The sequence below is a fragment of the Camellia sinensis genome, chromosome 14 (assembly GCF_055761805.1).
Source record: "Camellia sinensis isolate YWXY chromosome 14, ASM5576180v1, whole genome shotgun sequence".
Lineage (NCBI taxonomy): Eukaryota > Viridiplantae > Streptophyta > Magnoliopsida > Ericales > Theaceae > Camellia > Camellia sinensis.
The window spans coordinates 61,177,146-61,204,395 of record NC_138974.1 but is presented as its reverse complement, the minus strand read 5'-3'; the positions used below and the strand labels follow the sequence as shown (position 1 = coordinate 61,204,395).

The following is a 27,250-nucleotide window of genomic DNA, read 5'->3' as shown; positions in this document are numbered from 1 at the left end:
TTTTTATCTTTTTATCTTTTTTTTATCACATCACCTCTCTACTTTTCTGCACATATTTTCATAAAAAGACAAAAAGTACACTTATTTAGGTCATCTCAAGCAACCCCTTAGTTTAGATAAACTTGAAGTAATGAAGATTAATAGTGGTGCGACACGTGGCAGTTTGCTTGGGCATCACGAATTGAATTTGTATAAATGGGGAGAAGTTGACTCAGTAAGAAAGGAAAAGAAAAGAAGACCAGGAAAGAAAGAAAGAAAAAGAAAAAGAAAAAGAAAAGGGAGAGACAGGAAGAAAGAAAGAAGAGATGAAAAGAAAGAGAGGAAAGAGAAGAAAAATTAGTGGAAGTTAAGAAGATCTTTGATAGTGGAAAGAAATAGTAAGGTATTAAAGTTAAGGTAAGTTATATTATACCTTGAGTTACCAAAATGTATTTTATTTATATTTTGACTTACCAAAATCTATTTTATACAAGTTATGTTTTATTATGTTTTATAAAGATTTCAATTACGTGGATTATTTTATGAACCTTATTTGCTTAAAAGGAAACCCATGGATATGTTTGTTTTACTTTTAAAGAATATTTGGCTATGACCTTATATGAAAATATGATTTGTGAGTACCACCACGGGAGTCTCATGCCTTGGGGACTTAAATAACCATTGACTAGTGAGTCCATGCCTTAGGGACTTAAATAACCATTGGCTTAATGGAGAAATAATTTTATTTTTATAGCGGTACAAGTTTCCTGTGTATGTATATATGGTGTAAATCAATTCATGTGTTAGATGTAAGTCTTTCATGTGTGTCAGAGTCAAATTAAAATAAAAAAATTCATCCGTAATACAATTGTTTTATAATTGTTTCACTTTTTTACGATTTATCCTAATATAATTTGCAGCAGCAAAGATAAACGATTGCAGAATCAAAGATGGTCGCTAAATAATTATGAGACCACCCTTATCCTTACATTAATCTCTTTCATTCAAAGTTCAAATTTTGCAGTAAATCTTCTAAATTCATTTTCAATGTTTCTTATGCTAAATTATAAATTTGAATATAGCTCTTGAGAGGGTAATTTATAAGTAAATTGAGCCGAGCTAAGGAAGGGCCTTCTTTGTAAATTGGGCCGCACAATGGGCCGAGGTAAAAGTTTATATAGCCCGGTCTTAGAGCTAACGAGCTTGGCCTAGATGAGGTTCGGACCGAGCTATGGACTGAGGAGCTTGGGCCTTGCACGTCCGACCTCGTTTTGGTTAGCTCGGTGAGGGACTGCTGTAATTAGCTCGGTTTGAATAGCTAGAACCGAGATGTAGGTCGACAAGGATCAAGCTAAGCATTGCGCATGGAATCACCGAATTGAGTATGTCAAAGGGCTAGTGTTAGCTCGATCATACTGTTATCCAACTGTGGTAAAACCATCTCACTTAGTTTAAGCAGTGAAGAGGATGTTGAAGGATAAGCGTTATCTTTCAGGAGTGTGATTCCTAGGAGGACTCTACATTGAGAAATAAGAGTCCTACTAGGATTGTGCCAGGTAAAAACTATAAAAGCTCTCAACAGAACCTATGCATAGGTAACACAACTTTGATTCTCGGAATACACAGAACTTTTGTCTATTTGTCTATTTTGCTAACTTAGGCATCGGAGAGGTATCCGGCACACACCCGTCGGCTAGCTCACGTTTGTGTTTTCAGGGAATAAAGCGACGACGTTTAGAGGAGCGCAGACTTAATCAACAGGATTATACGAGAACATTATTTCGTGTTCGTACAGCTCTTTTTTTCAATCTCAATTATAACAGATTCACAATTTTTAATTTTTAATTTTTTTTGGAAAATAATATTTGTACTATTAAAAAGACAAAAATGTTAAACACCCGAAATTTTGTATGGAACACTCACATATCTATATGAATATTTGGTACAAAATTTTATATCCGCAGTATTACTCTAAAAAAAATTATTGCTAAATTATGATATTTTGATTCTTTGTCATTGCTGTTTTAGAGCTAACTACTGCTCTCACAAAGATGAAAAAAATGTCTTTCAACTCTTATCCAAGTTGGCCGCAATAAAATAACCAATAATGGCATGGTGAGTTTGGCCCATGTATGGTGGCGGTGGCTAGGTGGTTTTCCCCAACCCAAAAGCAAGCCCCCACCAAGCACTACCTCTACTTAGAAGCACTATAAAGTTTCTTAAAAACTGACAAATTTGAAGCGGTTTAAAATTTATCTGTTGCCTATATCTCTATCTCTATCTCTATGTTTGCTTGCTGATGGTCTATCCAAGTGTCCCTAGAGATGCACCACAAGCCATAACCGCAGGAGTAGCCAACCACAATTTGCCCTGTAAATAATTTTTTATTGCAATTTGTCCAGGTGGTGATTGATATCTGTGTCTACTCATGCATGGTTGCTTAAGTTGTTTGAAAACAAACAACACAGTGCTCAACACCTGCAACCACCGATTGACCTGTTAATGTACACCTCCTACACCACTAAAACCTACCACTACCACTACACACCTCCACTACTCCTCACCCACTCCACCTACCACCTCCACTTTACCTACTACCACCACCCACTCTACACCTACTACTCCCAAAACCTCTCTATATATAGGACTTGTAATATACAGATACAAATAACAATACAAACAATCTTGTAACAATACAATCAATAATATACATCAATTTATTTTTTTACATGGTATCAGAGCTAGGTTAAGAACCTAATATTTTCGCTTCACCGGCGGGCGGCAGCCTCGCCTTGGCCGCCCGCCGGACCTCTCATCTTCCAACTATTTCTGCACGCCAGATCTCAACCACACAGCACAATCAGAGCTACACACACACACTGCCATCTCATTCTCTCTCTCTCGGCAAACCCACAACACACATGCATTAAGACTCACACAGGACCATACACTCATTCATACACAAGAGACCCAGCTCATTCAACTCGGCTGCTTCATGTTCCTTCCACAGTCTTCTCAGGCCGAACCTTAAACCCATCCAACACACCAAACCGTGGTCTCTCTCTCTAGCTGGCTCAAAACCAACCCATCTCCAGCTCTCTCTATCTCGTGCATGAACCCATCTCGTGGTAGTACTCCAGTCCACCACAGTTTTTGTGCAGGAACGGCACGTGCCAATAGAGGTCTCACAGCTCGCAAACGATGCCGTTCCCTCCCCAGCGTCTGCATCGCCACCTCCGGCCCCGGCGCCACCCACAAGTCAGCGGTCTCGCCGACGCCTTGCTTAATCCTACACCGGTCCAGTCTCTCCTATCCTACACAGCTCACGTCTCTCCTTTCTGGATCCGTCCACACACCAGTTTCGGTGGCAAGATCAACGACGCCACCATCACCCAGCCACGTGTCTGCTTCATGTGCAGCTTCGGCGGCAAGATCCTCGCCACACCCTCTTCTCCTTCTCTTTCTCATCAAGTGACCGCCAGAAAACAACCCATCAATGGCTCCCACGGCCGGCACGACAGCTGCGAATTCCAGTGAGGGGAAGCGGTTCAGAACAAAATTCACGCAGGATCAGAAGGAGAGGATGCACGAATTGGCAGAGAGAGTTGGGTGGAAGATGCAGAAGAGGGACGAAGAGTTGATCAACGAGTTCTGCAGCGACGTTGGGGTCGACAGAGGTGTGTTCAAAGTCTGGATGCAGCACAATAAAAACACTTTTGGGCAGCACTAACATATACTAAGACCACTTGTTTGAATGAGTGGAGTTTGTTGAGGTGGACACACAATAAAAACACTTTTATTTATTTTATAATTTTTCACCTTTCAAAGTCTGGATGCACCACAATAAAAACACTTTTGGGCAGCCATATCATCTATTCCCTTTTGCCGACACACCTATCCTCCTTTTTATTTTTTAAACCAATCTTGCACACACACCCATCCTCTTTTTTATTCTTTAAACCCATCTACCTTTTGCCCACTTTATTTTTTAATCAAATTTTATTTTTTTTCTAAACCTTCATTGATGGTAGACATCATGTTGTTCCCCACTTTTTTTTATATATATATATATATCTTTTTAAAAAAAAAAAAAAATAAAATAAAATAAAATAAAATAAAATCAAACAATTTACAAATTTACACAACACCCATATTTTATTCATCTCCGGAATCAACCCCGATCATCATTTTACAAAAAAAAAAAAAAAAAAAAAAAAAAAAAAAAAAAAAGAAAAAAAAAAAAAAAAAAAGAAAAAAGAAACAAACAACAACAACAACAGCTTTGTTTTCTTTTCTGCAGCCGGCCACCAACCGACCTCACTTCTTCGCCTATTCCGCCGGTCTCTTCTTTTTGCCCCCGTCCTGAGCGGCCCTTGACGGTGTTGCCTCCGTGTTTCCCCCTCCACTGGGCACGATCACTACTCCCTGCTCCTCCACTGCAGCATATGGCGGCCCTCCAAATCGGAACATCACGGTGGCCTTCCGCTTCAGCTCCTTGTTTTCTGCCCTTAGCACGCTTATCTCTGCTCGCGCATCCTTATACATGCGTTGGAGCAGAGCCAGCTGGGAGTTTAATTGCTGCACCTCATTTGTCCTACTCTGCAGCCGGTGCGACAAATTTGTGACAGCCGTCATGGACTCCACACATGCCTTCAAAGTATACTGATTCGCCTCCATATCAGTTTGCACTGCCATTTTTTGCTCCACCGACTGCATCGGAAAGTTCAACGGAGCAAACCCAGTGGTGTTTGGTTGAGGTTCACGGGACACCGCACCAGTTCTCTCTCCTGTGGACTCGTTGAGATCGGGAAAGAGAGTGAGCAGCCCACGGGAAGACGAGGCCATTTTCTGGGCAACAGAGTGTTACAGCTTATCTCTCTCAGCAAAACGACCTCTCTTTCTCAGCAAAACGAAGAATTTTTCAGAGGTTTCTCTCAGTTTTTCTGTCTCAGTTTCTGCCTCCTCCGCTTCAGTTTATAAAGACCATGACACAGCGGCAGCCACGCGCATCGCGCGCCTCTTGACCCCCGACAAACGGGCACGCCAGCCAAGGCACTCACGTGCCTCGCCATCATATCTGGCACGTCTTTTGATGCATCGGGCACGCCTTTTGATGGCACGCCTTTTGACAGATTGGGCACACCTTTTGAGGGCACGACTTTTGAGGGCTCGATATCTACATCCATGTATATCTTTTGGGCAGCCTATATACACACTCATACAGTGTCTTCTACACCGGTCAGCTTTATCAATTCCTTTTCAACCTCAAATAGGTTTCTATCTTCACACCTATTTGAGTTTGAGGGGGGGTTATACACAGTATCATGTATAAGTCGCTCATGGCGCACTCCCTAAAGTCGCCCCCTTGGTGCACCACCACAACCTCATGCTACAACGGTCCGACATGACCCCATAAACTGTCTTCTACATCGGTCTGACACGACCACACAGTGTCTGCTACATCGGTCCGACATGACCCCGTAAACTGTCCTGCTACATCGGTCCGACATGACCCCGTAAACTGTCCTGCTACATCGGTCCGACATGACCCCGTAAACTGTCTTCTACAACGGTCCGACATGACCCCATAAACTGTCCCGACATTGATTCCGGTCAGCTGCTACAACGGTCCGACATGACCCCGTAAACTGTCTGCTACAACGGTCCGACATGACCCCGTAAACTGTCTTCTACATCGGTCTGACACGACCACACAGTGTCTGCTACAACGGTCCGACATGACCCCGTAAACTGTCTGCTACAACGGTCCGACACGACCATACCGTGTCTCCTATCCTGTTTTGTTTTTTATTTATCAGTTTACTTTTCTGTTTTGTTACTCTCTTCAAACTCAAGTTGGTTAGTTCCTATCCTCCTTGCGTTTGAGGGGGGCTGTTAATGTACACCTCCTACACCACTAAAACCTACCACTACCACTACACACCTCCACTACTCCTCACCCACTCCACCTACCACCTCCACTTTACCTACTACCACCACCCACTCTACACCTACTACTCCCAAAACCTCTCTATATATAGGACTTGTAATATACAGATACAAATAACAATACAAACAATCTTGTAACAATACAATCAATAATATACATCAATTTATTTTTTACATGACCAACCAATTGGAGGCCACCATCTTGAAGGTCTCTGTTTCGGTGATGACTTTGAAAACATCGACGTTAAAATACCAAGATGAACGGAGGTTTGATCTGCCTCAATTTTTGCAAACGGTGGTCTTTCTTTGGGGGTGTTCCATCTACCTGTGCAAGAGCTCCTCCTATATTCGACAGTCAATGCAACCAATCAGTTCACACAGTAATATATACCCAATCGAGATTGCTGGACAGTCTTTTATGTAGACAGTTGCTTCTATGTTTGTCTTTCGAAATGTGCTGCCATATGGTCTCTATGTCCTTTTACTTTGATTGAATTTATATGTAAATGATGCACACCACCTGTTTGCTAATATGCACCAGAAAATTTGTTGATGTCTTAACCATTAATAAAGAGGCATTATTATAACTACTAGCAACCAAAAGTAGTAGCAAATGACCTTCACCCAACTATTAAAAAACTTATAAATACATGGTTGTTTGTCTTTGTAGCAGGTCATACTGTGTGTGCATCATCCAAAAATCAAATTCTATCTACAAATACATAACAAATCCTCAATTGATAGATGGGTGTATGCATCTACAAATAGAGAACTATTCCTCAATTTATACTAAGCCAACTGCTACTGCTTATGTGCAATTTTTATTCTCTTTGTTTATGTTTATTTGCTCACTTAGTTGTTGATTTTTTTTTATTTTGTTATTTTGAATTTGTAATTTGCTAATATGTTGAATTTTTTATTTTTTGGTGCTTTTCCTACAACTATTTTGAGGCTAGAACAAATAGGACTCCTCCTTATTGGGATGCTGAGCTCCTCTTGTGTTTTCAGAACAATAACCTCCTGGTATGCAGCTTCAGTTTTACTGCCACAACATTAAAGAAAAAAAAGAAGAATATATAAATATAAAATTGAAAGCAGAGGTATTATCAATTACAATCAAAATACACCAGCCCCTCCACACTCTCTGGTGCCACCCCCAAGCCCTTAAAAAAGGTGTTTATCTTTTTCAATGTAGAAAAATATGAGTGAGTTGGTCATTGTTGGTGGGAAATTTGATTAGTTACTTTACCTGATTGTATATTTGGGTGTATTCAACCACCATGGGATGCAATATTTTCCTTTTTCTCAAACTGATATCTGTTAGAAGTAATTCCCACTTTATTCACTGATGATACCTTGTTATCTTATCTGTGCAGTAACAGAAGATGATGCAACATTGACAAATCACATAAGCCAAAGCTTTTTGTTTTCTGCAGTAGAGGCACACTTTGTAGAAGATGGTCGCTTGTTGTGTTGCCTATAATTAACTAAGAATTGCCTAACAATAGAGGACAAAATTACAACAAATAAAAGGTCCCTCGCTGCAATTTTGGTTTAAGTTGTGTTTTTAGGCCTATAAAATTGAGTTAATTTTTTAACCAATTAGTAATTTTTTCCCAGGTTGGGTTTAGGCAATTTCTTGTAGTAGTTGTTAGACTCAGTAAGTTGTTAAGTTTCGAGTATGTATTGTTGACTTACAATTGTCTAATTTTATATGATTTCTTTTATTTATGATTAATTTCTTAATGATTTTGAAAAAAATAGTTGAAACTTTTTATCATATGAGTTTCGAACTATGCATTGTTGAATTATAATTGTCTAATTTGATATAATTTTGCTTATTTGTAATGAATTTTTTACTGATTTTGAAAAAAAAACAATTTAGATTTTTTATCATAACTTGTATATGGTACATATGACACCTCATTTAAGAGCAATGAAGAACAAAAAAAAAATTAATATATAGTAGTCTGAAAATTAATTAAAAAAGACTAGCTCAAAAGACAAGTTTAAATATAGGCTCGTTCATCCACTACATATATAGTATAGACATCAAATAGCCACTGTATTAATAAGTTTAGAAACCTAAATAGTCAACTTGAAATTTAGATTTACATAAAAATCTGTATGCAACTTTATGGAAGCTTCTCAAGCATGAAACTCTATTGTTAAATGTTGATTCTCATTTGTTTGATGTAAAACTAATCTGAGCTTCCCCACTGATGGAAGTAAAACTGATCTAAGCTTCGTCTGAATTGGACTTCAGTTGGTTGTACAGTTTTGTTTTCAAAAATCATTGAATTTGCAAAATCTTATTTAGCTGAATTAATAACCAATCTGATGATGACATGTTATAGTTATTTATAAGCAATATGTGCAGATTTATTTGTGAATGTGACTAGGTGGTGTCCAAGCCCCTTACACATGAACCATCCCTCTAAGTTTCATCAGTAGTAACTACATATTCAACTTGAGAAGAAATATATGGCAACTGTAAATATGACGACGAAACTTTGTTACACCAAATAAAAAATATTGTATATCGAGAAAGACAAGAATATAATTACTTACGTTCTATATAATTATTATGATGTATTTAACTTTTCAAATAAAAATATAGATATATATAATGTTGCTCCTCCAATGTATAATATTAGTTGTTCCTATGTTACTATGTGTTCTTCATGTTCACTAGAGTTTAACATTAACATAACTTTTTTTACAAATCTTTCCTAACTATTTTATCCACATTAATAATAAATTTTTTATTTTTATTTTGTAGAGCATTTTGTATATATTATTAAAAAAAATTAAATCAACTCGACAATTGTAATTTATTTAATTGATCAAATTTATCATATAAAAATGAAAGATCTATCTTTGAATTGATTTAAATTTTTAAAAAATTATTTACATATCGCCTACAATAGCACGACCCCACGCACGGAGCACATGAGATCCAACTAGTATATATATATTGGTTAACAAGTATTCTTAGAACTCAAGAAAATGATAAAATAAATAAATAAATTTATATTTTTTATAAATTTCAAAGCACTTTCTAATCTTTTCATATTTTTTCAACACACTTTTTCTAATATGTTCTCAATATTGGAAATTAACAAGTGCCATCGGAGCTTAGCATTTCAACCTACTCTCGGAATAGAATACCAAAAACTTTTGAATTTGGTGCATGAGCATAAAATCGACTTGCCTATGTAGAAAGGAGAGATGATCATTCAAGCAGTATACTAAAATCCATTATATAGAATTGACGCTACGAAGTCCCTGTGCCATACATCAACGACGCAATATTGAAAAGAAAAGACCTCCAAAAAGCCTATGACACAAAGTCAAAACCCAAGCCCGTTCCTATAGGTTTAGTACCATGACCGGTCAGTAATCATAGATTACCTACAACCTCTATAAACAAAAACCTTTTTAAGATAATTATGGGACTAAGCGGAAGTATAATATAACATAGTATTTATCCATTAAGCCGTGCGTATATAAAAAAACCTTCATATCATAAGCAAACATTCGTTCTTTATGTACATTCATCACAAAGTTCAAACATCTATGTCATATATAAACATAACCCCAACTTATACACAAATACAAAACCATTGTACGAAGCAAAAAGGGGTTTAACTAACATGGCTCCACCTGAGCCTAGTTTACTTCTCTTGGAAGCTCCTCAAAAGGCGAACCGGGGTAGACTCGAGGCTTTCTTTAACTTTGATGTTCAGCTTGCCCACCTACATATATATAAATAATTAGTGCGTTAGGACCCAGCGAATAATAATAGAATAAAGAGGTTATATGAATGAAGTTCAATGGCAATGTAACATTGCCAAACCAATTCTCATTTCAGTTCTCCATAATCAATAAATTTCATCGTCGATATCATTCTGTTAGAATTTACCTTCACCTACACCACTACCACCTCACCTACTCCACTAAACCTAACCCACTACACCACTACCACCTCCACTTCACCTACACCACTACCACCTCCACTTCACCTACTACACCTATATCTCCTATATAAGGAGCCTCTCACATTTGTACAAAATACCAAAATTAATAATAATACATACAATTTATTCTCTCTTTCTCTATACATTATTTCTTACATGGTATCAGAGCTGGTTTAAAACCTAGTATTTTCGCTTCCCCGGCGGGCGGCAACCTCACCTTAGCCGCCCGCCGGACCTCAACCTATTCCGCTGATAAAATCAACAAAGATTTGTGCAACTGTAGTCATGTGTGAGGCTGATGGAGAAGAATTCTTCACCTCATATGACGAGACAGTCTGGAACTGGAATTCTGCAGCAGCTAGATTATAGCTTGGTTGAGTGTCAAGCTTTGGTTCTTCCACCCACTCTTGAACTTGCCCAGCAAAGTGTGAAGGTTCATGCTTGTGTTGGAGGGACTAGTGTGCGCGAAGATCAGCGCATTCTCTCCAGTGGGGTTCATGTTGTTGTTGGTACTCCTGGTCGTGTGTTTGACATGTTGCGGAGACAATCACTTCGCCCTGTTTACATCAAAATGTTTGTCTTGGATGAAGCTGATGAAATGCTGTCACGAGGTTTTTAAAAATCAGATCTATGATATTTTCCAGTTGCTGTCACCCATTTTCAATCCATCATTTCTCCTTCACCTTTTGCACCCCACTCACCGACTCTCTCTCCACTTTATCACATGGGTTTGTCCCTCTCTCTCCTCCATTTGATTTCAAAAATCACTTATTTTTATTTATTTTTTCCAAGTCACTTTTCCTCTTTTTTAAATACCCCACTTTATTTTGAAACAATCGCACTGATGTTTTTCATATAATCCATCTATAAATATTTTTTTATCTATTTTCTTTCTCCCTTGTTTTCTTTCATTTTATTTTTATTTTTTCAACAAAACACTCCCAAAACAAAAAAAAAATAAAAAAATAAAAAAATAAAAATAAAACACCCATATTTTATTCATCTCCGGGATCCACCCCGATCATAATTTTACACAAAAAAAAAAAAAAAAAAAAAAAAAAAAAAAAAAACAAACAACAACAACAACAGCAGCAGCTTTGTTTTCTTTTCTGCAGCCGGCCACCAACCGACCTCACTTCTTCGCCTATTCCGCCGGCCTTTTCTTCTTGCCTCCGTCCTGGGCGGCCCTTGCCGGTATTGCCTCCGTGTTTCCCACGCCACCGAGCACGTTCACTCCCCCATACTCCTCCACTGCAGCATATGGTGGACCTCCAAAACGGAACATCACGGTGGCCTTCCGCTTCAGCTCCTTGTTTTCCGTCTTTAGCACGCTTATCTCTGCTCGCGCATCCTTATACATGCGTTGGAGCAGAGCCAGCTGGGAGTTTAACTGTTGCACTTCATTTGTCCTGCTCTGCAGCCGGTGCGACAAGTTTGTGACCGCCGTCATGGTTTCCACACATGACTTCAGAGTATACTGATTGGCCTCAATATCAGTTTGCACCGCCATTTTTTGCTCCACCGACCGCATCGGAAAGTTCAAAGGAGCAAACCCAGAAGTGTTTGGTTGGGGTTCACTGGCCACCGCACCAGTTATTTCTCTTGTGGACTCGTTCAGTTCTGGAAAGAGCGTAAGCAGACCACGGGAAGAGGAGGCCATGTTCTGGGTAGCTGGACGGGAAGAAGAGGCCATGTTATGGTTGCTGAGTGTTTCAGAGATGGGTTGGTTACAGAGTGTTTACAGAGTGTTACCAGTGTATCTCTCTCAGCCCACGAAGAGTTTTTCAGAGGTTTCAGACTGGTTTGATTTCCACATGTTCTCTCAGCCTCCGCCTTCATTTATATAGCACATGACGAAGAGGCCGACACGCGCACTGTCGATCACGTGCATCGCCGCGTGTCTGGCGCGCCTTTTGATGGCACGTCTTTTTATGGATTGGGCACGCCTTTTGATGGCACGCCTTTTTATGGATTGGGCACGCCTTTTGATGGCACGCCTTTTGAAAGATTGGGCACACCTTTTGAGTGTGCGACTTTACAAGGGTCCGACAAGACTCTGTAAACTGTCCCGACATTGATTCCGGTTAGCTCCTTCAAGGGTCCGACAAGACTCTGTAAACTGTCCCGACATTGATTCCGGTTAGCTCCTTCATGGGTCCGACAAGACTCTGTAAACTGTCCCGACATTGATTCCGGTTAGTTTCTACAAGGGTCCAGCAAGACTCCGTAAACTGTCACCACAACTGTCACAACATTGTCTGCTACAACGGTCCGACATGACCCCATAAACTGTCGTCTACATGGTTATGACACCCCCATACAGTGTCCTCTACAACGTTATGACACCACCATCCAGTGTCTTCACCAATGGTCTGACACGACCATACAGTGTCTCCTATCTTCTTTTATTTTTTATGTATTTTCTTGTTTTGTTCCTCTCTTCAAACTCAAGTTGGTTAGTTTCTATCCTCCTTGAGTTTGCGGGGGGCTGTTAGAATTTACCTTCACCTACACCACTACCACCTCACCTACTCCACTAAACCTAACCCACTACACCACTACCACCTCCACTTCACCTACACCACTACCACCTCCACTTCACCTACTACACCTATATCTCCTATATAAGGAGCCTCTCACATTTGTACAAAATACCAAAATCAATAATAATACATACAATTTATTCTCTCTTTCTCTATACATTATTTCTTACACATTCAATATCAAATTAAGTGGGTACGTCATGAAGCAATAATATTCCAATCACAATGAACCATAAAGGTCTTAACATTAGAAATTTATGTGTTTCAATCAATCCAATAACCATGGTATTGTTACCCCAAACAAGGGCCTATGGCCATGGTATTGTTACCCCCCCAGGTAAGGACCCATGTTCAATGGATGCCACAATACAATTCAAAAGTGACCTTTATTCATCAACAGAAAATAATTCTTTATCAAACCATCCATTCAATTGCTCATATATCAATTTCAATAATAAAAACAATTTCGAAAAAAAGTATTGTTTGAACATATCTCTATAAAATTACTACTCACAGTGAGTTAAGTCGTTGCTTGTCCTCGAGCATCCACCTAAACAAAACACATAACAAACATACAATTGAAGCACCATTCGATAACCGTAACATTTAATTTAACTCTCTTTGTGTGTCTAATTGGTGCCTAAGAGTACTTGAATGACATAAAGATGCGGGTATGTACTTAAAAGAATTGGCCAAAATTTGTTGCAAACAAGGTCTCCGCTCGAGCGGTCTGCAAAACTCTGTAAACTACTGGTTGCATGATTTTTATGCTTGAGTGAGCTTTCCGTCGCTCGAGCAATAAGCAATGCAAAACAGGATTCGCTCGAGTGCAACTTTGGACGCTCGAGCCACCGTGCAATTCTCTGTAAAACTTTTGGGAGCTTGATTTTAAGGCTCGGGCGACACTTCCTTCGCTCGAGCGGCCAAGTCGAATTCTGAATTTTTTCCAAAATTGTGTTTGAAGTTCAAACTTGATATTCAAATGTCCAAAACTCATGTTTTTGGTACATGGAAAAACATTGTACAACTTGAAAACATTTCCAATTTGAATCCGATTACTCAAAATCATGTCAAATTCTCAAACCCAAAACTTAAAACTTCAAACTATGATCCATGTATGCATTAAATTGAGCTTATGTCCTTTCAAAACATGTTTAAGAGTATTAGAAGTACTAATACATGAGGAATCCATCAAGTTGGTGTGTGGAAGTGCCATGCATGTAAGAATCTCATGAATTCCAACTCCAAATATGCATGCATGTATGCAATTCAACTCTATTCTTCCATTTCATGATATTCCTAGCTTCTTTTCTTCAATGACATGCCAATGAGCTCAAAAATGAGAGGAATTCAACTTCTACATGCCATATCTACATGAATTAGGGATGAACGTTATACCTAGTATAGAATTCAAGTGTTGTCTTAGCTTGATTCTCCAAATCTCTAGCAATTCTCTTCAAATTCTCCTTTTTCTCTCTAAAGTGTTGAGTTCACCTTCATTCTCTCTCTCTCTCTCTAAATCTCAGCCCATGTGTTGTATAAGTGAGTTCAAGAGATGAATTAGGCTTATATAAGGTGTAATTAGCTTAGTCTAACATAAGTTTATTAATGTTAATTAATTAGGCTCAATTCTAACTAAGTTCATTCAGTTATTTTAATTATTTTGATCTGAATCAAATTTCGACAAAAGTTGTCATAAAATTCTAAATATTCTAATTCGCCTATCAAGCTAATCAATTTCATTTTCTGAAGCCATTTAGGCTCTCAATTCCGGTCTCTAAGTTGGCAATTTAAATAGATATTCCATATATTAACAGATAATCACAAAATTAAACATATATATACACACATTAACACAACAATCATGCAATTATACTTATCAAAATAGTGTGATATAATATTACGGAGGTAGGGGTCGTCACTGTTTTGCTCAAGAAATATATCCTTTGCTCTTTAAACTCTCAACCGTTTCCTTGATAATTTGCTCCATAGGAATGAATTGCAAACCCAAGTCCATCAGCTTCTTAGATCCATCCTTGGTCCTCAGCAATCCTGGTTGAGTATCCTTTGGCAGCCTTCAAAAAATGCATTAATACAGATAAGCAAATGGCTAAAAATCACAATCACTTGCAACCATTTTCAAATTTCAAAAGCCAGTAATTATAACATCACAGATAAGGGAACCAGCTACAATCCCCTAACATCAGCTGCACGATAACATGATGTTCACCAAGTCTTCATCCCATTTCTTTTAGTCCAATCGTGATGGGCAATCAGGTCTCAGCGATAGCCCTGCCCCTGCCCATGACCCTTCAATCCAAATAAAAGCGGGATTTGATCCCAAGTCTTTACTATTGACTGCCAAGGTGGCACCTTCCAGTCTTCATCCTATCTCCACAAATTTATATGATAGATATGGAAAGCTACTCATTGGAAAGCCAAAATACATAGATTACAATCTCAGCAAGATCACCCTAGCCCCCGTTTTCTAGAAAGACCCAAACAGAAACAGACTGCTTCAAAGCCATAAATGATTTAACCATATGGTAGACTCCGTAAGGTTCACAGTCCATCACAAAGTCAGTTCACATTACCACCTCTCCAATTGGTTCTTCTATTGGGTTAAGTGGGGCCCAAGCAATGGCCCCTGGTAGAATAACCAATCAAGGGGTAGTTAAATTCACCCAAAAGGTTGGTGAACAAAATTGTTTTTGTCCATCACAGCACTATCAGATATTTCCTAGCTAAAAATCATGTAAATAACTTTAATGGAAACAGTTGCAAGTATGGGGATGAAAACACATTACCTGGGGACATTATATTCAGGATAAAGTTCTGCGACCATGGCTGTGAAATCACCATAATGTGATATAGCTTCAACACACAAGTGCCTTCCAGTAGCTGATGTATTTTCATAGACCAATATGTGTGCTAGGGCCACATCTTTAACATGGACAGGTCCCATAAAGAAGTTCTCATATATTTCAGTGCAGCCTGGCCAAAAATAAAGTGCCACATTAGTTTTTTAAATAATTGTTACACTGATAAGAAGTTAGCCCTGTGTCTATCATTCCTCCCCTTCCTCCCATTTTTAGAAGGATATCATTAAACCCTGCAACTGTAGATTTTAAAAAAAAAAAATACTAAGAAATATATTTAATCCCATTCAGTCTTTCTAAATGCTGCATTTAAAATCAATGCATGCTTTAATAAAATCTATGATAACGTGTAACTTTTGCAGAAATTACCTTGAAGAAAGCGAAGAAGCACTAACATGCTTGCATTAAGAGCTGGGGGGATAATAGGACCCATAACAGTTCCAGGATTCACCACAACCACATCCAAACCTTTTTCCTTAGCAAATTCCCAAGCTGCTTTCTCAGCTAGTGTTTTAGAAAGTGGATACCATAACTAGCCAACAAAAAAGACAATTCAGGTTTAAAAATCTGTAAACAATGCCGCAATCCTTCTAGTATAAAGAAAGAAAATATTCACAGCAACATTAAAAAGAAAAATATAAATTTAAGAGAATATTTTACTAACCATTTTTGTGTTTTGGGTAAGTAGTTTACTCAATACCACAATAACATATAATATAAGCATGAGTAGAAACCTCGTGAAGCTAATGTTAAAGTGATAATACTAAGCTAAATGAGTTCATATTCCTTTGAGTAGAAACCTCGTGAAGCTAAATGAGATCACAAGAGGGATCACACATGAAGTAAGCTTCAAACTTACTCTAAAAGATACACAAGGATAAATTGGAAACGGCTTCTTTGAGGTTTGATATAGAAATTCATGTAGTAAGTGGAACGGTTTCTTTGATGTTTGATATAGAAATGAAATAAATATAAGATAAAACCATTTGCCTTGCATCGCATGTGTTTAGTTACTAAATGATTCAGTAAACCCACCCACAACTTTTTCAATTATTTAAATTATAAGTGAGAGCTTCATGCTAATTTAACATAACAAAGCATCTCAAGAAAGCCCATGCTTTATTTTCTGGCATACTTTTTCCAGTAAACTAAATAGTTTTTCAACAAAAACATATTCCTTGGTTTTATTTTCTTTTTGCCATACATTCCTACATCTCTCTTTTCCTAACTGAAATTACTAACATTACAGCACACCCTTACCATGATTAATACAGACGCTTTCTAAACCAAAAATGATAATTTGTTGCTTAGATAATATACGATTTCAATAACAACAAAAATAAAAAAAATTACAACTTTCGTAATTTAGGCGTGCCTTTGAACCAATTCAGCTGTGATAGCTAAAGTTGCTGAAGGCCTAGAATTCCAAATTTCTCAAATATAAGAAAAATTAAAGCAATAAAATTTATTAAAATAAAAAATTATGAGCAAACAGAAAGGGGAAAAGGCTTCTCACTCCATTCTGCTTGCAATATTCAACATCAGTCCAGCAATCCTCGTTCTTGACCTTGTCGGCCGGCCAGTTAGGGCTCGGGGTGATAGCCGATATAGACGAGGTCACCACCACCCGCCGAACCCCCAATTCCTTGGCCGCCGTGAGCACGTTGAGTGTCCCCTTAATTGCCGGTTCCAATAGCTCCCTCTGTTATCAAACCCAAGCAGAGAGAGATACATATAGCACATCGACATGATAATCAAACGAAAACAATTATAGATATGTATGCATTATACGGACCTCGGGATCTTTAACTTGATCGATGATGCAAGGGGAAGCGAGATGGAAGACGCCGGAGGAGCCAGTGACGGCGGCGACGATGGAGTCGTAATCGAGGAGATCGATCTGAAAGAGGCGGAGACGCGATTCTGCTCCTTCGAGGGCTTCTAGATGCTTCGTTTCTTTCTCATCCTCTACAAAAACACAATCGAAACAACCAGTTTTATTTTATTTATTTTTTGTTACGAAAAGGGATTGAAGGGAGAGAGAGAGAGAGAGACTGAGATCCTTGACGGTGGCGTGAACGGTGTAGCCGCGGTCGAGGAGGAGGCTGACGAGCCAGGAGCCGATGAAGCCGCTGCCTCCTGTAACGCACACTACCTGTCCATCTCCTCCTGCTTTCGTGTTGCTTGACATTTTTCTATTGCTTTTGCTTTTGCTTGCTCTTCTCCTCTCAGCCTCACTCTGGTCTCTCACTCTCCAGCTCAGCTCTACAGTTGCTCACAAATGTTGAACGCAAAGGGCTATTTATAACTGACTTCCCTGCCTCACAAAAAGTAAATTTTAATCAACTTTTAACTAGAATGTAATTTTTAACCATCTTTTTAAAAATAATCCAAAAATGTTGGTCGGTTCAAAGATTTTTGTCACCGATTGTCAAAAAATTTTTAAAAAAATAAAATAAATTAAGATAATTAAGAATAAATTATATTGACATTCCTTGAGATTTGATGTAGTTGATATCCACTCTCTGACTTGAAAATTATATTTTTATCCTTATAGTTAATAGTTTCATTTCACAAACTCCTATTCATATAAAATGTAACAACTCCCAGTAAAAAAATAGAAGAAATTATATTTTTAAAAAAAAGTAAAGAAAAAAGGGAAAAAAAAAAGAAAGTAAAGCGAAGCAAAAAACGAGAGAGTGTATGAGTTCAATGTCTTCATTTCGTCTAAATAATTACAATGATAAGGGGGTTAGTGTAATTTTCTAAACGTCAGGGATGATTTGTATTAAACTCAAATCTCAGGGTGTGTAAGTGTAATTTATCCAATAATTAATAAGATAAAATATCACATTAAATTTATAATTATTTCATTTTTTTCTTACAAATATTACATTAAACTATAAAAAAATATAATCATCTTCTCAAATACAAAAATTTTAACCTACTAAAATAACTTATTAAAATAACAACTTCTCAAACACTCACATTATTCTGATGATAATAAGCTACTAAAAAGTTTAGAAAAAATTAATCACTACCGCCTATAAATCTAAAATATTAGGGCAAATTATATATACCCCCTCGGATACCTCTTGAGGTTTGAAAAATTATAGATACCCCTGAAGGTACTATTTGCATAACAAATTAGGGGACAAATTGTTATGAAAATATAAATCTAAGGGGGTATCTGTAATTTCTAAAACCTCAGGAGTATCTGTAATTTAGCTAAACCTCGAGGGAGGTATATGTAATTTTCCCAAAATTTTACTATTTATAAATTATTCGTTAATTTTTCTCTTCAATATAGAATTATATATAGAAATTCAATTTTAATCCTACACTTCAATATAGAATTATTGAAATCAAAAGTCAAAATTATAAAAAGCATGAAAGTGAAATTTTTATAAAAACAAAAAAACTTGAAAGCTAGGAGGTTTGTTTTCTATTTCCTTTTTGTTGTGCCAAATAATAGATAGTTATAAAATAAAATCATACGTATGAATTAGTACATTAATTAGTATATTAATAAATAATGTAATATAATTTTATTAGTTTTGAATTTATGTAATTTACATAATGAATGGGATTTATAATTTTAAAATTATAATATTATAATATGTGTTGATATACTAATTAATATACTAATTAGTGTAAGTAACGCCATTGATAATTATATTGCTTGTGCTTGGATCAGTGATAATTATGGAAGAGAGTCCAGTAACAAATTTTTTTGACATCTTGCAATATTTTAAAATATTTTTCCCTTATATAAGAAATATATTCAGTGTGTTTGATTAATATTATGGTACACAAATATTACAACTCAATCTATAAAAATAAATTATAATCAAGGTATGATCAAAAAATTATTAGATTATAATTAAAATAATATCATAATTAACATCACAATAAATCATAACTAAAAAACAATGTAATAAGTTATAATCGAAAGGAAATATATACCACATAATTTTCCACGTTGAAAATACCAAAAAACGGATTTCATTCCAATCTTTTCCTTTCCTTTTAATACAAATTAATGCTGTTCCCAAACAGTGTTAAAGCTTAATTTTATCTACATGAATTACCCCAGCGGGTTTAGTTAAAGGATTGGTTTGGAGAGTGGATTGATTTTTTGACTTTTTAACTTTTTTAATTATTTTAACTTGAGCTAAAAAACCTATTTTAGCTTGAGCTAAAAAGCTTAGTTTGAGAAGAATTTTTTGACTTTTTACTTTTTTTATGAGAAAATAGTATAATAATTATGGATTTGATGTTATGTTTTATTTGTTGTAGATAAAATAGTCTATTTTATCTTTTGTGACGATTTTAGCCACAAATTATCTTTCCAAACGGACCCAAATGTTTTAAAACTCAAATTCTTCTGAATTGAGTTCACTTATTTCTGAGAATTACAAATAAGTGACAAGTTGACAAAATAATTACAATTCTTTAAGATATGCAGATAAATCTCTATCGAGTGCAAATGTAAAGTCGTGTGCAAAGTCAAAGTTGTGCATGACATAAGACATAACTTTTATTTACTATTACCTAAAAAATAACTTTTATTTACACCTCCATAAGAATATAATTATTTAACAACTATCCACTGGCACCTCCGTACCATAATTAATTGTCAAATTTCCACTGATTTGCAATTCTCCCTCGTTTAACCTAGTGCAGGTAGACATTTGTGACAACCATCCATAAACTACCACCGTCTACAATAAGGATGACAAGCAACGTCAATCCACCACCATAGCTGACGACAATGATGAATACAACCGCCCATGGCCAATGAATTAACGATGAATACAACCATCATGGTTGTCATTCCTCCAACACCATTTCTAAGTTGTCATTCCTTCAACAACCACATGGATATCAACTTTCGATCCACAGAAAGTATCAGTAGCTCTTTTTTTCATAGATTGAGCAATCTTTCAATACAAATACAAACACAATCAAACCACCCAAAAGTAAGCAACTTTATTTGAATGTTGAACGGAAAGTATATGGTAGAACTAAGCACATGATGCTCAATCTAAGGACAGATCTCTGCCATTGAAATTTGTAGCAGAAGAGAACAGAATTAATACAAAACCACGAGGGTTGTATATCTCATGATACATCCCCACATTAAAGGGGCAACAGTAAATTTGGTGGCAGTTAAAAATAAATACGAATGAATTATGCATCCGTGAGTATTACTTTCGCTTATCCAGACTCATAAAACTATTACATCTGCAAAACTGGAACCTGATACCTGTTTGCTCAATCATGTCTATCCAAAAACTTCTCTATCAGAACCGAAAATGTAGCAAAGCCAGCACAACCAGCACAAGCTGCTTTGGGACCACCTAAAAAACACAAATAAGACGGTCATAGGTTAGATATTCACAGGACTAGGCGCAAAACAAAGAAGAATTTATTGAAACATGAGTAAACTACCAAGATTCTACCATGCCGGTTTTATGAAGTGGCAGTGTGTTTTATGAAGTGGCAGTGCGATTACATTTTGTCCCTATAATTTCATTTTTGCCATTGATAATAGTTCTGTAATAAAAAGAGAGGGTCTCAAGATAATTATGAAGCCCATGTATAGCAAAAAGCTGGAGAACCAATGGTAGCGATTTGTCTCCAGTCCCTAGACTGAAACAATTGCATTTAAAACATGCAGCTGTTACAACCCTTTCTAGAACTAACAAATGATCTGATTCTGTTTCAACTAATCATTGGAGAACGAAACAAAATCATGCAGCTAAACTCAGTAATTGAAGTAAGACCATGCCAATGATTACATTTGAAGATAATGTAGTAGCACAAGCAATATTTTCTAGACCTTCCCATCATTAAAAAGCCTCACAGCACTAGTTTCTTTCAAGGATAACATCATAATAACCATTGAGAGAGTTGGGAAACTACTTTTTTCTATTTTATATAAGCTGAATAAAACCTTCTAAACAAACATAAGACCGTTTAGTATTCATCTCTTCAGAAACTGGAAGAGAATAGCATTGGTTCTCGCAGATGCAAACAAACAGGATACAGGGACCAACCAAGTGTAGTCCTATCATTAGAGCTAAAATAGTAGAGATATATGTTGTTATGTAGTTATAAATTAATTTTATGAATTATAAAATGATTAATTATAGTTTATTGATTTAGTTGGCTATTGTCCGTTGGCTATTTGGAAACTTTGTGGAAATGGGTCTATATCTAAGCATTTTTCAACTAGGTATTTAAACCATATAATGATATATGTCACCCAAAATGTTCCTCTTACTGAACACTGAATTATTAAAGAAAGAGTCTGATTTGTCAATGTTACATACTCTGAGATGTAATCAATTAATCGGCAACTTAATTGCACAAAATTTCAAAATAAAAATAAAAGACATACATCATCTCAATGTAAAGAACAATTCTGTAGTTTTGTGCACCTAGCTCAATGCAATCTTTTCTAAGAAACACTGAGGCCACTAAGTTCATTGGAAACTATTATAAAATTTAAAAAAACCAAATAGTATTTGACAAATTACCATAAGAGGGTGAATTAAAGCTATACTCACTTTCTTTTCTTTGTTTGCTTTTTTTTTTTCCTTTTATTTTTTTATTTTTGGTGATAAGAAAACCTACACCTTTTAAGGCCTATGATGAAATGATAAAACAAAAAAGTGATCAACAAATGACTCCAGTGATCCTTTCCACTGATGTGTTAAAAAATAGTTGCACGAGTATTATGTTAAAATTACACAAAGGTAACTGGAAGTCAAAACTAGCCAACTGTTATATGATCAGAAATTGCTTGATATTTCCATAAATTGGAATATAAGTACTACGTGAAAGTGAAACTTGGTATGATTTATAAAGATGAATTTAGGGATCCTCCTTGCTCATCTAGAAAAGCCTAACACATACTATCATGCAAACAAGTATACAAGGAAGAGGAATCATTTTTTAAGATGTTATAAATACCTTTGTCAACTTATTTAGGCAGAATTGCTGAGAGACATATGGAAGTACTCCTATTTCCAGACTTGATGTCATACTCATGTGAAGTAAAGGTTATGTACATTCTACATCAGGAAGGCAGGAGAATTCTATGTTGATTCTTGAGAGTGAACTCTCCCATTTGATTACCCATCCAATAACATAATGCTCGTAATAATTGGGGAATTCGAAAAAAAGGAACGCACATGCAGCATAGTAAACTTGTAATGATCATGTCACGTCTATGCTCTAAAGTCTGCGTCTAGTTGCAGACTTGCAGCTCCAAACATGATTGGAAGAAACTGAATAGGAGGGGGGGGGGGGGGGGGGGGGGGGGGGACCTCATTTATTAGTTATGGCATTGTCAGCATTATTTATAATTCATGTGTCAAATTTTTTTAATCAATTAATTCGATAGCACCACTTTACCAGCAAAAAATTATTGGACTTCAATGGTTGAAGCATTTGTTCATCATATACTCACAAGTACGAAGGTTATCTCGTTCGAAAGGAATATTTGAATGTCCTACGAATAAACTAAAGCCAAAGTAAGGTACAGAACATGTAAGGATTCTTTCCAACCATCCCATGACACAAATGCCAAATATTTGGGAAATACTTATTTAGAATAGGATGACATGCCTGAAGCTTAATTGGCAGGATACACAATTGTTTTATCTGACTATTTCAAAATGAACATGCAGTTCACAGATAAAGAGTTAATATGATAAACAAATAGGAAAAGATTACCCCTAGCCGATATTGCACCTCCAGTTACACATCCTGCAACAACTGTATTTGTGATGTCATGTTTTGCACGAGCCTTCAAGCAATTACTCAAGAGTTAGTGCTCTCAGCAAAGAAGAAAGATTGGAAATACATACATTAATTGCCAATAAATTGCATAGAAGTAGATAGAGAGCTCAAAATTTCACTGCCAACTCATAATCATTCTGATTTTTTGACATTTATTTCTCAGCAACTAAACAGACAATAAAGAAGGGAAGGAAAAAAAATTAAAAACCTCTTTTGTATAATCTGTTTTACCTTCTCAACGACACATTCAGCAGCTGAAAAAATCAAGCCCATAACTGCAAAAGTTTTGCAGGAACTCCAACTCCTACTTCCCATCTGCTTTGCTGTATAAATGAACTGCTGCTTGCCAGTCATTTGATCTTGCATTATGGGATTCTCCAATGCCCCTAAAAACATACCCATGAACAAACCCAGCCCACCTCCTGCAAATATTACCGCAACACAGTAAGAACCACAAATAACTCTGCTAATATTTTAAGTATATATACACAGTTCATAAATATATAACCCAGTGCAAAATGGGTAACAGAAAACATAACAATTATACAAACACTTAGTTTGGCTGCTGATGAAACTTAGCAAAATAAAAACTTGAAATTTCAAATCATGGAAACTTCAACATCACCCAAGAAAAGAAAAAATGGTTCAGTTGATCTTAATTGTCTTGGTTGAGGTGGTTTTCTTGTTTCCTGTGATTTAAAACAACTAAAACAATATTCAAACATAAATACATGTCCACACACACAGAGGAGGGAAAAGGCTTCATAAATATAAACTTTAGCACAGAAACACAATAATACATCATTAAAGATACCAATTAAATAGCGTATTGGCATTGTTTTAGTTCTTATCATTGCATATGTCATCAAGTTTAAGCTCGTGTTCATCGACATTGTTGTGTACTTTTGGCCTCTCATGTATGTCCATCATGCATTTGATTACCATTGTGATATTCCTATCACTGAGACATGCAAGTAAAACACCAAGGTCCCAGACTGGAAATTAGCAAAGAACTCTTTGAATATTTTTGAAAGAAATCACCAGAAATATGCCTACTCTAATATCTACAAACTTTTCTGCGTTCTCCCTCCTCACTTTCTTATAGGAACTGACAACATGTAAATTTCAATTCTGAGAGCAATACAACATTGCTGTAAATGAGATTACAAATTTACGACCATCATTCAATCACATTGCTTCATTTTTTGTTTCAGAGGTTACACACACTCAAACGTAATAAATGGATAACAATTTGATAGGGGCATTCCATAAATAGAAGGTTACTGTTGATGGTTTTTCATTCACATCTTAGTAACACCAGCATTGCAAGGCAAAACCAATTTTGTTCTTTCTTTCCTTATTACACCAAACATAATGCAAAGTTTGTAAGCAAGTATTAACAACCCATCAAGAGCAATTGTAAGGAAATGGTGTACGGTCAGAACACCGTTTGCCAACACAGATCATTCAAAAAGACAAATTTTATTATAACCATGTGTAAATTCCTGTTCGTATCTAATGATGGAAGCTAGAGAACTTCTTTGGAAAATAAGCCAACCAGAGAACTCAGGAAAAATATACAAAATATTCAAGTATCAATCCTCAACTTGAAATTGCAGGCAGGTTGTGAATTGAATACATCAAACTGAATGGGAAAGGTAGGTGGAAAAAAAAAAAAAACACCCGGCAGAAAATAGGAGATAGAAAACTCAAAGGATCAGTCACCAGGCTCAAATCCATAAATTGTCCCAAAAAAATCACACAGATAATAATCCAAAAGAAAATAATATTCAGAAGGGTCTCTCTCTCTCTCTCTAGAGATATCAGTAGAACAATTGAAATGGAATGACAACAGCACAAAGTGACCTACGAAGTAATGAATCCATGGCCTATCAAAATTGTGAAGATATAAAAATTTAAATAAAATAAAAGTTAACTTTGAATTACTAACCCATGAATCCGCTAACGACACTGCGAACAGCGCAATTGTTCCAAATGTCTTGGCCCCGAATCTCCTCCACAGAAGGCAACCGCAGGGGCTCAAGCTGAGGCTTCGGTGCTTCGTTTGAGCTCGAAGACGAAGAGTCGGATTTCGTTCCATCTACTGGATTCGCACTCATTGTGGCTCCTCCAAATCGAATCGATTACAGTATGTGTGAGTGTCAACGAAGAGAGTAAACCCTAGAAGTGAAGATATGATGTCGACGATGAGAGCGAACTTCTTTAAATTCAATTGGAGGTAAAAAGTGAGTTCGCCGCCATTGGAGGGTCTTTGTTGTGAGGATACTCATTTTTTTGAAGCTCTAACGATAAAACACCCTAGCGAGGGAGGAGGTTGGGTTCGGAGTCTTGGGATGCAAGCACCGTCACCCGCGCGCAATTCCCTGTCGGTCACATTAGCTGGTGTACTTTAGCAAAGTATGTGCACTTTTTTCCGAAAAAATTGCCGATAAATCTCAATTTAGGAGATGTTAATCCATTTAGTATTTAGTTTTTTTTTTTATGAATTATTTGGTCTTATTTAATTGGTACGGTTTATTTTCTTTAATTTGACATGTGTGGATCTTACATATTTATTCTATTATTTGAGTTGGTGTGATTTCTTTTTATGGATGTATAGTAGTGTTGTTGAGGGTAATATTTTACGTATTTATCCTTTTCTAGAATTTGGTGTGATTTCTTTTTGTTGATGTATAGTAGTGTTGTTGAGGGCCGGTTTGGTAACACATACGACGTGACATTTTTATATGATGATCGGTTACAAACATCTGGGTCATTCATTGCTTAGACGTAGTTTAATAATTAACAAGTGTGGTGTGCAATTTAACATTTTTCATTCAATAATATCCACGAAATGTCCATGTAACAATGTTCATGACAAAACAACATTATGTATTAACCACTCAAAAAATATGAACCAACAAAATTATGCATCACTAAACTAACGTCTCATTTCGTAAAAACCACTAAAATTTTTTAGTATCAACCATCAAAAAATGTATCAACAAAACATATGTAATATTAAGTAATCTTCCAATGTTTCATCATTTTTTTCGAGTTCATCACCACCAGTAAAAACTACAATCATGCAGTCATAAATTTTTTTCCCAAACAAAGTCTGCAAGCTATGAAAGGTAGCTTATTCTTCTTTCGAAAAGTAGAACTTGGCTGAGAAAACTACAACTGCATGAGTTATCCTTAGCCATATTGATAACTTTGACAATTTCTTTTCCAATAAATTCAGACTCAGCAGAAAAATCAAATAATCCTACCATTTTTTGTTAGGTTGCCAGTTTGAACCAAACAACACATTAACAAAAGAAAAAATGCTTATATTGCTAATTGATGTAGATTTACCAGGAGTGTCAACGACATTAAGAATCTGGCCATTTGTCAATACAATTTTGTAGCTCACAAGTATTAGTAACACCAGCTGACATTGTGTTCACTGGAATACTAGTGTTACCAGTATTTGTGAGCTACAAAATTGTATTGACAAATGGCCAGATTCTTAATGTCATTGACACTCCTGGTAAATCTATATCAATTAGCAATAAAAGCATTTTTTATTTTGTTAATGTGTTGTTTGGTTCAAACTGCCAACCTAACAAAAAATGGCAGGATTATTTGATTTTTTTGCCGACTCTAAATTTATTGGAAAAGAAATTGTCAAATTCATCAACATGGCCAAGGATAGCTCATGCAGTTCTTGTAGTTTTCTCAGCCAGGTTCTGCTTTTCGAAAGAATAAGAAGCTACCCTTCATAGCTTGCAGACTTTGTTTGGGAAAAAAATTTATGACTACATGATTGTAGTCATTACTAGTGGCGATGAACTTGAAGAAAATGATAAAACATTGGAAGATTACTTAATGTTACATATGTTTTTTGTGATACATTTTTTTATGGTTGATACTAAAAATGTTTGGTGATTTTTACAAAATGTGATGTTAGTCTAGTGATGCATAATTTTGTTGGTTCATATTTTTTGAGTGGTTAATACATAACGTTGTTTTGTCAATATTGTCATGAACACTGTTACGTGGACATTCCGTGGATATCATTGAATGAAAAATGTTAAATTGCACACCACACTTGTTAATTACTAAA

At 36.3% G+C, this 27,250-nt stretch overlaps 2 protein-coding genes and 2 long non-coding RNA genes across 5 annotated transcripts; 1 reads left to right on the top strand and 3 right to left on the bottom strand.

Moving 5' to 3' along the window:
• Window positions 1–2,102: 2,102 nt before the first annotated feature.
• On the bottom strand, window positions 2,103–6,244 carry LOC145808012 (uncharacterized). The gene is made up of 2 exons (XR_014351482.1): window positions 6,109–6,244; window positions 2,103–2,475 (listed from the first exon to the last, which is right to left on the bottom strand). It is a non-coding gene; the product is annotated as an uncharacterized LOC145808012 (long non-coding RNA).
• A 20-nt stretch (window positions 6,245–6,264) lies between these two features.
• LOC114310540 (uncharacterized) lies at window positions 6,265–7,659 on the top strand. The gene is made up of 3 exons (XR_014351483.1): window positions 6,265–6,395; window positions 6,885–6,951; window positions 7,305–7,659. It is a non-coding gene; the product is annotated as an uncharacterized LOC114310540 (long non-coding RNA).
• Window positions 7,660–9,436: 1,777 nt separating this feature from the next.
• Window positions 9,437–18,013, bottom strand: LOC114310545 (cinnamoyl-CoA reductase 1). 2 transcript variants are annotated; one of them, XR_014351479.1, is made up of 8 exons: window positions 17,386–18,013; window positions 17,126–17,298; window positions 16,847–17,032; window positions 15,700–15,862; window positions 15,259–15,445; window positions 14,356–14,526; window positions 12,966–13,001; window positions 9,437–9,686 (listed from the first exon to the last, which is right to left on the bottom strand). XR_014351479.1 is itself a non-coding variant. In XM_082907332.1 (7 exons), exons 1-6 carry the CDS (start codon window positions 17,519–17,521, stop codon window positions 14,382–14,384), a joined length of 990 nt encoding a protein of 329 aa, XP_082763458.1. In that variant the 5' UTR covers window positions 17,522–18,013; the 3' UTR covers window positions 9,437–9,686; window positions 14,356–14,381. The 2 variants fall into 2 exon arrangements, 1 of the variants encoding a protein (XP_082763458.1); XM_082907332.1 differs by lacking the exon at window positions 12,966–13,001.
• Window positions 18,014–20,299: 2,286 nt separating this feature from the next.
• On the bottom strand, window positions 20,300–25,600 carry LOC114310551 (mitochondrial import inner membrane translocase subunit TIM22-4). Its single transcript, XM_028256606.2, has 4 exons — window positions 25,094–25,600; window positions 23,374–23,564; window positions 23,077–23,149; window positions 20,300–20,693 (listed from the first exon to the last, which is right to left on the bottom strand). The coding sequence occupies exons 1-4, from the start codon at window positions 25,260–25,262 to the stop codon at window positions 20,608–20,610; spliced, it is 519 nt and encodes a 172-aa protein (XP_028112407.2). The 5' UTR covers window positions 25,263–25,600; the 3' UTR covers window positions 20,300–20,607.
• Window positions 25,601–27,250: the final 1,650 nt, after the last annotated feature.